The sequence below is a fragment of the Lissotriton vulgaris genome, chromosome 8 (genome assembly GCF_964263255.1).
Source record: "Lissotriton vulgaris chromosome 8, aLisVul1.2, whole genome shotgun sequence".
NCBI classification, from domain to species: Eukaryota; Metazoa; Chordata; class Amphibia; order Caudata; family Salamandridae; genus Lissotriton; species Lissotriton vulgaris.
In genome coordinates, this window is record NC_141696.1 from 985,050,546 (window position 1) to 985,061,537 (window position 10,992).

Consider the following 10,992-nt stretch of genomic DNA (forward strand, 5'->3'; position numbering starts at 1 on the left):
CTGGCTTCTATGTGGGGCAGCGCGTGTCTGAGGGCTCTCCTTTCGCCTCCTCCCGCCTGCGCAGCACGTCAGGCTCACCTGGGCAGCCTCGGAGGGGTCTCCGGTCCCTTGTCGGCGTTGGCGCGCTGTGCGCTCGTCAGCGCGTCTACCTCGGTCGGTGTTTGGCGCTCTTCTTTCGGCGCCCTTTTCGGCCGTTTTCATGCGCTCCGATTCAGCGCTTCTAGGACACCTCAGCGCTCGCTCGCTGTGTTCCTTCTCGACCCTCGTCCACTCGTGAGGGGAGATCCGGCCACTCCTGGGGGGCCCGCTACTGGCGCCGCAGGGGCCACGTTGCAGCGGAGTGCGCTCCACGCTGCAGGACGGGGCACTCGTGAGGTGGGGGTTTCTTTGGATCCCACCCTCGTCGCCAGCTGTCGTGTCCCGAACCCACATATACACGTGGACACGACTTGTGATTAGGAGCTCTTTATTATCACCTCTTGCTTAGTCCCCGTCCCTACTCTAACTGCCCTTTCCTGTTCCTGACCCCACCTCTTCCCCTCAGCCCACCTAGCTCCTCCCACCCCAACTACTAGACCGTCAACAATACAACAGTTCCTTTACCACTTCAAATGGGCAATCTCTTCAGTCGGTATTCTCTGTTTAGGTAAAGAAAATTAAATTAACCATTGGACATTAGTTGTCTTATCTATCCTACACCATCTTGATCACCTAAACAATAGGCGCTACAGTATTCACCCCATTGCATTGTAATTGGGGCTTCTAGTTTATGTATATTTTTTGCATTTCCACCTGTATTCATCTAAGTTTATATTTTGTACATTTTATCTGTTCCATTTTATTGGGGTGGGGCGTTGGTGAACAAATTAAGCTCACACTAGTGCGTTTCCATATTTATTTAACTGATAATTGTACACTTACTTGAATTCCTGATAGGTTTCAGGAACTTCACACCCAGAGATGAAAAATCAATACACGTACATGAAAATCTACTTTAAAAAAAGTGATCAACCTTGAGCCTAATTTAAATAAAAATGTGATTAACCTTGAGCCTATCCGCTATTTATGCTTTAGTGCTAAAATTTCACACACTAACCCCCACCCAGTCAGTCCCCATAGATATTGGGTGGCAGTCATGACTGACGGCATTTAGGATCACTCCAAAAACCCTGAATTTCCATTTTTAACCTTTTAAAAATAAACTGGGAAATAGTTCTGTATGTATTGATAAAGTGGAAAAGCTTAAATTGTAATTAACTTCATGGAGTTCTTACTAGCCCTAATGAGTTAACGCATGTTATGGCTACCCCATAACCCAGGGTTAGTGGTCCATTATTGGTTATCAGTTACTATTGGTGGTTTGATTATACTTGTGCTTTTAGGAAATTGTTGGACATTTACTCCATTTCTTGTGGTAGGTTAGTAGGGGTATGGTGCAATTTAGTGAGTTCATGCAAGTTGAAAATGGAATGAGTAGATGGGTTGGAGGAGGTTGGATAGCAAGACTAGTTTAAACAAGCAGTTTCCAATTTGTGATGAGCAGTGAGTGAAACTAGGACCTTTAAGATAGCTAGGAATGTAAGATAGTTAACCCTAAAGGAATTTGATTTGTGGTGATTTATGATTAGGATACTGAAATATAGTTTGTAAGGAGAACAGGTATGCAACGGAGTAGCCACACAGAAAAGGCATGCACATTATGAACTGCAAGGAGAGGATCATTCAATAGTAAGGCTAGAGAATAATCACTAGCTGTAAAAATAGTCCGTTTTTGGATCTGATTTGAAGTGGAAGTTGCTGCTGTTCTGTAAGCAGGAATTTGTGTCTGAGAGCTTTGAGTGTTGCCTTGTTCTTGCTCTGTGTGATTCATAGTGTACAAAAGTGTCTTGGTAAATTGGAGCCAGTGTAGAGACTTGAAGATTGGGGATACACCTGTTCAAATTTACGTTTTAGTAGTCTTGCTGTAGTTTTAGATTCTTTGCAGACGTCCAATAATTGAGTGGAAAGTTGTGGTACAGTCTCTTAGCCTAGCCAAGTTTGACAAGAATGACGTTTGTATCTTTTCAGGACATTAAAGATGTGGAAAGAGGTCTTTTCATTGTGTGGAAAGAGGTCTTTTCATTGTGTAGAAAGTTGATTAAAGCTGTTTGTCAAGTGAGTATTAAGAGTGTATAATGGAAAGATTCCAGAGACTATTTTCACTATTGGTAGAGGGCAGTGGCGGGTGGTGACAGTGGTAGGGTGTAATCAGTGGGCATGACTTTAATATAGCGAGCCACGTGAACAGGTTTAATGGACATACCTGGGATCCAGGGTGGGTCCTTCTTCTGAGAAGGAAATGAAAAAAGATTGCCATATGGTACATTCAAAAGCAAATGAATGTAGAGATGAAGCAAGGCTTATAGAGCAGTAGGAAAGGATAGTCTTGAAATAATAAAAGTATTAAAAACTGCCTTGTATCTTACTTCATTAATGTTGTGCAGTTAATGTAATGTGTAAATTGTACAGCAAGACCAAGACAACTTTTTCACTTCAAAACAGTGGGCAAGCATACATTTTAAAGTGCATGCAGCATTAGCTTTGGAAAAATGCTGTAACCACCCGGCTTCAGGAACCACCCATAGCTGTTGGCCTCAACCAGCCGTACAGAAATATGTGCAGACAGATCTTTAAATGGGATGTAAAAAGTAGGGGCTCTCTATGAAGCAACATGACAAATTTCTGATTCCCATAGTGTGCCAACCGGCCAGTATTTTGGTTTACTTGTTTCTCTCTGAGATGTAATTGTATCCAGATAAATGACATAACTGATCTACACCTAAAACTTTTCACTACAATTGGCTGTCGATGGGTGTTAGCCGTATAAAATAAATGAGTAACAATGATTTGTTATAAATAAACATTGGTAATGTTTTTTAATTCTGAAATAGTGAGTGTGTTAAATAGCATTGAGCCTATAGAAGGAGTTTTGGCCTTCAGTTATGTGTGCTTTGTTAGATATGTATCCTTTTTCTCTGCATATATTGTCCATCTGCACATCTTCAACCACCTTTTTCCTCTTTTCACTCTTCCCTGAATGCACTTCCTTGCATCTGTCACTTCACTTCCCCAAGCATACTGTACTCCGTGAGATTTAATTACTTTATTTTCATACTTTTGCCGTGAATGTTTTGCTATGTGTTCCCTTTTACACACACGCACAGAACTTCGATTGCAAATGGAATACATACGCTTTGTTCTATGTGCTCTGCAGAGAGGTCAACCCACTAAACAGCACTTTGAGTGTGCAGGTATTAAGGCTGAAGCCAATCAAAGCCCCTCAAACATCTGGCATGGTTAAGCCTCAAAGTATGCACAGAGTGCAGGTATTAAGGCTGAAGCCAATCAAAGCCCCTCAAACATCTGGCATGATTAAGCCTCAAAGTATGCACAGAGTGCAGGTACTAAGGCTGAAGCCAATCAAAGCCCCTCAAACATCTGGCATGGTTAAGCCTCAAAGTATGCACAGAGTGCAGGTACTAAGGATGAAGCCAATCAAAGCCCCTCAAACATCTGGCATGGTTAAGCCTCAAAGTATGCACAGAGTGCAGGTACTAAGGCTGAAGCCAATCAAAGCCCCTCAAACATCTGGCATGGTTAAGCCTCAAAGTATGCACAGAAAAAAATACAGATGCATTACAAAATAGCTAACTCTTGCAGAATGTAAGATTAAGTATGGGAAATAAGAGTAATTAAATCACTTAAATTACCTCCACGCTTTAAACATTCACTGTTTCGAAGTCAATCAGTGTTTGGAATCATTGTTCACTTGGGGGCATAAAGCCACAGGCAGTTTTAATGTCTCACATCAGGTGTCCACTGTAAGCACACTTCTCGCCTCAGATATTTGGATCAACTTCACAAGGGAACAAGAACTAACCCTGCTCATAAATTGGATCCGTTTTGCAGTGTTATAAATGGTGAAGTTCCACTTCCAACAGGGTCTGGGGTGTCCGTGGGGGAGGTTAGCATGATGAGGGGTCTCAGCACAGTAGAAATAACACCTTTAGCTTGCCAACACTTACCGTTACTGAGAACAAGGCACTGAATCAGACGTGCTTGCATCCAATCTCGCGTATGATGAAAGGGTGGGATCTACGTCTTTGAATGGTGTACCTTTGAAGTCACATAGGGATGAAGTCTCCGCCTGAAACCATGATGTTACTTGCGTCACTGGCCTACAGAGTCCATGCAACCATAGACCCAATGGCAATGAAGCACTAAGCCCTGCGTCCTGCATTAGTTCCAAAAGTTGATTTACTGCCTGAGTACCATCTCTCTCATCAGAGCGATGCAGGGCAGGCAGCCTGAAACAGACAGCCCAGACTTAAATATCTTGCATTACTTAGAGAAAAATAAATCTATCTATTTATTATGTAAATGTGTGGGAATTTCAGGGGTGCAGCCCTTATGGAGAAACCGCCCCTGATGGAGGGGTCAGTTTATCTGGCCATAAAGAGCATCATGGCTTTTCCATTCACCGTGTAACATTATTTCAGATTTCTGAAGCATTGACCTTAATGTAATTCCACATCCATTGATCTGACTTGGGCAGGGGTTAAGAGTTTATTCCTGTATCACCATGTTTTAAATCTCTCATCTGCATAGTTTTTGTAGATGAGTTTGAAGTTGTGATTTAGCACTGCTTTAATGTGTGTTAAAGGTAAAGTCACTTTGATAGATCCTTGTGGGACTTTGTGATGAGAAAGGAGTCCCAAATTGGATTGGACTTTATGTAAGAGTAGCACCATCCTACAGACTGTTTAGGAAGTGTTGAAATTTAAATGCTATGCATCTCATTCTGCTAGTATATTACTCGATGTGAAGTTGGCATTCGCGGCACCATTTAAGTTGAGCCGCCGTTTTAAGCCATGACAAACTAATTTCCATATCCCTTGTTTGTCTGACTCCGCGAAAGCAGCTGTTGTATTTTTCTTTCCCTCCTGTTTGTATTTCTCCAAGGTTGAGCTTTGCTGTGCGACTTTTTGTCATTGCATACCTTTCTTACTAGATAGGCCTGCTCCCATCCTTAGACCAACCTGCTCTGCCCCCTATGTGACCTCTAATCTCCAGCAAACCGAGCCACCTGTGAGGTCTCCAAATCTTGTGGGCGCGACTGTTTCTCCTATGCCTATTGCCTCCACCAAGGTTTCTCCACCCGGTGACTCTGTTTTAAAAATTCTATGTTGGAATGTGGCTGGTCTCGGTCGCAACTTTGACATCCCCGAATGGAATGTCTTTCTGGAACCCTATCACATCTGCCTTTTTCAGGAAACCTGGTGTTTGGAGCCAAGACACCGAGTGGGATTCTCCACCTTTTTTATCCCCGCCGCCCAGGAAAAAGGATCCAAAGGTCGCCCGTCGGGTGGCCTTATTATATGGATTAGTATTGCTCTAGGCTTTAGGGTAAAAGAAAGAAACACCCAGTCATCTGATCTCCAGTGGCTAACGATAACCCACAAAGGGGGAAGAAGTATGGAAGTTTTCAATATCTACCTGAGGGGTGCTAAAGGCGGTGTATCCCATCTACCTTCCACAGGCCTAAACCGCAACCTGGCTGCCTGCAATGCGGACTCCCATGTAATGCTTGCAGGCGACTTCAATTGCTGTTTTGAGCCCCTGGCCAGAGAAGATATCTTGGACACTTTTGAGGAGGACACCAGGAGAGGTATTCCTATTCTGAATCTTGACCCGATCCCCAAATGGTCGCAAAACGCAATAGAGATTAATTCTCTTTGTATGGAGCATAATTTGCGACCGACAAATGGCCGATCCAAATCTGACCATATGGGTGCTCACACTTACAACAGACCAGACCATACATCTAGGATTGATTACATCATGCTTAACTACAACCTCTGGCAACACCACCTAGATATGGAGGTTATAGTGTCGGGGGATAGCGACCACAACCCTTTATCGCTAACTATTTCATCTCCTTGGCAGGCTGGAAATCAAGGCCCACCTGGTCATAAGTGGAAATCCACCCATGAACTAGCCCCCACAAACTGTAGCAGGCGCTTGAAGTGGGCAAAAGTCTTAGCCGATGATACAAGGATGGCCCAAGCCGGGACTATTTTGGAAGAGGTGGAGCCCCGGATGGACACTTTAAGTCTAACTGATAATAAGATCCTACCTCTATTCACTGAGACTGTATTGACACTGAGCGATCTATTTATTGTTCCCCAAACCACTCGTAGGGGTCCCTCGAAAACCTTGCCTAAACAGTCAGATAAGTGGTATACTGCAAAATGTCGTGAAGCTAAGAAGGAACTTGTTGTCACATTAAAGTCCAAAGACGCAGTTGATATTAGGGCTGCTAGAAAAATTTACAAAAAACCCATATCTGAAGCCAAGCAGGTTTATGATTTTAACTTCTGGGGAGATCTAGTAGAGGCAAGCATTAGGAAGGACGCCAAGAGGTTCTGGGACCTATTAAGACCTAGGGAAAAGCCCATTGACCAGCAGCTAACTTGTAACATTCCAGGGGGCGTATGGTTTGACCACTTTTCACAACTGTACTCCGCTCCTCCAGGCCCACCCCAGTTAGCTTGCCCACCCATGGGTTTATTGCCTAATTTTATAACTAACCTCCCGTGCTATGATGGTCCATTTACCAGCTTAGAAGTAGAGAGAGCAATCCAATGTATTGTCTCGAACAAAGCAGCAGGTCCTGACGGAATCCCAGGAGACCTAATCAAGAATTATCCATCTTCTTGGAGTAGATTAATTTCCTCGCTTTTGAACGAAGTGATGTTGGGTGGAGTCTTTCCTGACTCATGGAGGGGCGCTGAGGTCGTACCCATTTTTAAAAAAGGTTCTAGGGACGACCCAGCGAACTATCGTCCAATCAGTTTATTGGACTCTTCTCAAAAGGTAGCAGGGAAGGTGGTATTGGGCAGGATCATCGAGTGGGCAGATGGAAATCACATCCTGTCAGATCTTCAAGCGGGCTTCAGGACAGGAACAGGCACAATCGAGCAGACGTTCCGCCTTCTAATGATCTATTGGAAAGTGGTGGTGCTGGGAGGGGGCAGTTTGTATTTAGTCTTTATTGACTTGCGGACTGCCTTCGACCTGGTACCACGCGCACTCTTATGGAACGTCCTCGATGGGTTAGGCCTCCCTCCCTATTTGCTGTCGCTGCTTGTAAAATTTCACGATAGGAATTTCGCCCAAATTAGATGGGGTGCACAAGGAGAGAAAACACCTCGTATCCCCGTGGACAGAGGCGTTCGCCAGGGGTGTGTGCTTGCCCCCACTCTGTTTTCTCTTTACATTAACGGAGTGGTGGAGCATCTTCTCCAACAACCATCAGATGCACCCACCCTGGCTGGAAGGAAAATCCCAACGCTCTTGTTCGCGGACGATACCCTCTTAATTTCGAGATCACCAATGGGCATCCAATCGTTACTTTCCAGCTTCAAAGCCTTCTGTGATGGAAGGGGTTTGGCTATAAACATAGGCAAAACTAAGTTTTTAGTCCTCAACCCGCCCAAAAAATCTGTCCACCCCCGGTTCTAGATTCTGTCCCACTTGATCGCGTCAAAGAATTTGACTACCTGGGTATACGCATCAGTGACACCATGAGCTGGAAGGCACACCACCAAAAAGTGTTCCTTACTCACAAAAGGGTAGCAGGTGCCTTGCTCAAGGAACAGCGAGCCTCATCATCAAAACCTATTGGGGCTCCCTTAGATATTTATAGGGCAAGGGTTGTAAGCGCGGCACTTTACGGTGCTGAGCTGTGGGGCACTCATAGAGTTGATACTCTGGCCCACCTTGAGAACAACTTCCATAAAGACCTAATGGGTTTGCCCCACAGCACGCCAACAATCCCATTGCTGCTAGACGCAGGTACCCGGGCAATCTGCGATCAAGCGAAACTACGCCCACTTCTGTTATGGTCCAGAATCTGGAATGTGCAGGAATTAAGAAGTTATGCAGAAGCTTTGAATGACATTATGTCACTACCGGGTTCACATAAGATCATCTGGCTTAGGGAGGTCAAAAAGCTGCTCCACAAACTAGGCCTAGGAGAGGCTTGGGCCAATAAATCTGCACCCCCGAAACAGCAGCTAAAGAAGGCTTACTGGGCATGGGTAGACAATGAGAGGGTCCGAAGTACAAATCATTGTAAATCTGTAGTTTTGTTTCTGTCGGTCAAAGAGTTACCGTTAAGGGAACCTTATCTAGACACCATTCAGACACCATTCAGAGCTCATGGGACAGATCACTGTACATTAAGTTTAGGGTGGGGGTGCTTCCATTATGTGAGTTCACGTCCACTTGGAGACCGCCCGTTCAAACCGTTCCTTATTGCCCCTTTTGTGACCTAAGGGTAGAGTCTGTGTCCCACATGTTGTTCGAGTGTAGTGTCTATGTAGTCCCGAGACGTAGGTGGTTGAAGCCCCTTTGCAGGTGTTTGGGAACTCGTTCTCACTTGGAAGCCCTGCGTATCTTACGTACAGATGCTAGACCCTTCTTTTCCACTTGTATGGCAAAATTCTTGGGCTGGGCCTGGCGTCTAAGAACTGCAAGAAAACTGTTAATCCAGTGACCGAGCCCCCCTACCCAATATGCTGTTTTGGATATGAAATGTTTTCAAGATGTAAGAAATGCTTTTATGATATGTTTTTATCGAATAAAGCTATTACTACTACTACTAGATAGGCCTGCTCCCATCCTTAGACCAGCGGGTATAGGCAGAGTAACCTTGATGCTGAGCTCCTGTAACCGGTCCTAGGATTGCAACTTGTCCTTCTGTATCTCCATTGTTCACCAGCTACCAACTAGAAATTTCCAGTCTGGGCGTGATCTTTAGTGTTTCTGAGAATGTACATTACATGTTAACCGGTTGGTAGAAATCGGTCCCTCTGCAGCAATCTAAAGAGGCTGATCAGACCAGACTCCACTTGAGTGTACTTTCACCTTATGGGAACCTGCAAGTGTAGTAATGAGGTTTAAGAGCCTCGTTGGACATGGAGTAATAACTGAGATGTTTTTATAAAACCTGGGAAGATACTATCAGACCTTCATTTCCTGACAAAGCTCTGCAGAATGAAATGGGGGAAATGGTTTAACTTTTAGCAGATCTTTGAAATTCTGAGGCTCAAATGTCTTGGGAAGGATGATATACATGGAGATTGCCTGTTATGATCTGTTTGTTTGTGCAACCATGGAACCCATTTCTCTTGTGACTGTGGATCCTATTTCTCTTGTTGAATAAAAAATCTAATCTATTTGTTTGGGTAATGTGTTGCTAGTTTGTTGCAGAAATCTTGTGGATTTGAGGTGGTAATTTGACAGCTGTTTTCCAAAATCTTACTTCTACATAGTAACTTAGCTGGGCTTTTGTCTTGTTCTGCTGGTAGTTGATTTATTTTCAGCCTTAATTGAAGTTTTTGTTGGTTTTTTATTTTTCTTTGCTGGTCCTTGACTGAGCAATCAGTGTTGCTATTGGAGATTAAAGCTCAACAGATAGCTGATCAACTTGAAAAAGGGTATTGGGGCTCACTTAATAAATGGTTTCATCCAGGTTGGGTAAAGAATAAACTGCAAAGCCTCTGATGGTAGATGCTCTCAAAAAGACACTTATACACCTGAACCTCCAGCACCTACACTAATATCTGATTTAGGTACAGACCCCTGCAAAAACAATGGAAGGTAATTGTGCTGAATTGAATAAGTTCGCTTCTGCCCTAACCATGGAAATTCCATGTCCTGTCGCTGATTGCAAACTAATTTCCCTCAAGTTGTCAGTTGCGTTTCTTTTGTCTTGCATGCATCTTTCCCCTATTGTCTTGTCAATGTGGTGACTCGACACATGAGGGCATATTTGTTTTGTACCCCAGAACCATTTGGATGTGTGAAATTGACGTTATCGGCTGAAACTGGATTCTTTCCTCATCTACCCATATTCCAAAAAGTTCTAATGATTTTTTTTTAAAATGCTGCTACCCGATCTGCCTAATAAATTGAACATTTGAATTTTTAAAAGGACTTCCTTTAGAAATACTAGATTTGCAATTGCATGGAAGTGCAATCAAGTCTACTGGGTCATTTTTTACGGTTTGTTTTTCAGGTTTCCTGATGCTGCGACTGCTTTGGCAATAGAAGAAATTGGAGCCAAACACATTAGTAAAGATGTTCATGAATGCCATGTGGATGAAGCTAACAGAATAGTAACTACATGTGCCTTTATGTGCAAGGCCCCTCTACACGAGGTTTTCGATGGTATTGGCACACTAGTGGATGAACTCTTGAAGATTGCCTAAACTGGATTTGTGTTAAAAAGCAAATAAAATATTTTCAAAATGCCCAGTGTATTGTGAGTATATGTAGAATGGGGTTGGAAGATCTTGATAACTAATTAGTTTTCAATTAAATGGAAACCTGGTCTGAATACTTCAGTGAAATGATCTGCAATAGTGACCTTCTGTACGCTCTTTCATGTTACATGTTCTGTTGTTGGAGTAGAAACCTGTCGGATGAATAGTTGTGCAAGTAGGCAGTTGACCAAATGCACACTTCATTGTTAGTTTTCAACCCAACAAATGGATTAGCTTCTTAGGGGGTGGGGGGAGTGAGAAATAAACCATTGACTGCAAAGCGCTGTGAAATGGAGTTGGATATCTTCATTCAATGTGGAAGGTTATGCTGTGCTAGTGTTTAGTTATTGGAGCAAAGAAAGTACAAACTTACAAACAAAGCACATCGCAAAGTAGATTTATGCCAGGGAGATTAACTGAAATGAGAGGTTTTATTTGGCGCGGAGGGGGGGGGGGGGTTGTAAGGTTGATTTTTCCAGAAATCACCCCTCTTGCATAGTTCTTAAAAGACCGGGCAATTTAGATTCTACTTAAACCTGCATACCATAATGAGCCTTTTGCTTATGGAAATGCTTGCTTTGTGAAAAGAACAAGATATGTGCTTTTTCTTGGAGGGGATTTG

The 10,992-nt window shown here is 43.5% G+C and overlaps 1 protein-coding gene across 3 annotated transcripts in view; it reads left to right on the top strand.

Annotated features, from left to right (window-relative positions):
* Positions 1-10,352, top strand: part of LOC147698215 (glutamine amidotransferase-like class 1 domain-containing protein 3, mitochondrial) — a 69,667-nt gene extending 59,315 nt beyond the window's left edge. For all 3 annotated transcript variants that reach the window (XM_086934857.1, XM_086934858.1, XM_086934859.1), the window contains one exon: positions 10,124-10,352. In XM_086934857.1, coding sequence (XP_086790983.1) covers positions 10,124-10,316 — 193 coding nt within the window. In that variant the 3' untranslated portion in view covers positions 10,317-10,352. The remainder of the gene's footprint in view (positions 1-10,123) is intronic.
* The last annotated feature ends 640 nt before the right edge of the window (positions 10,353-10,992 follow it).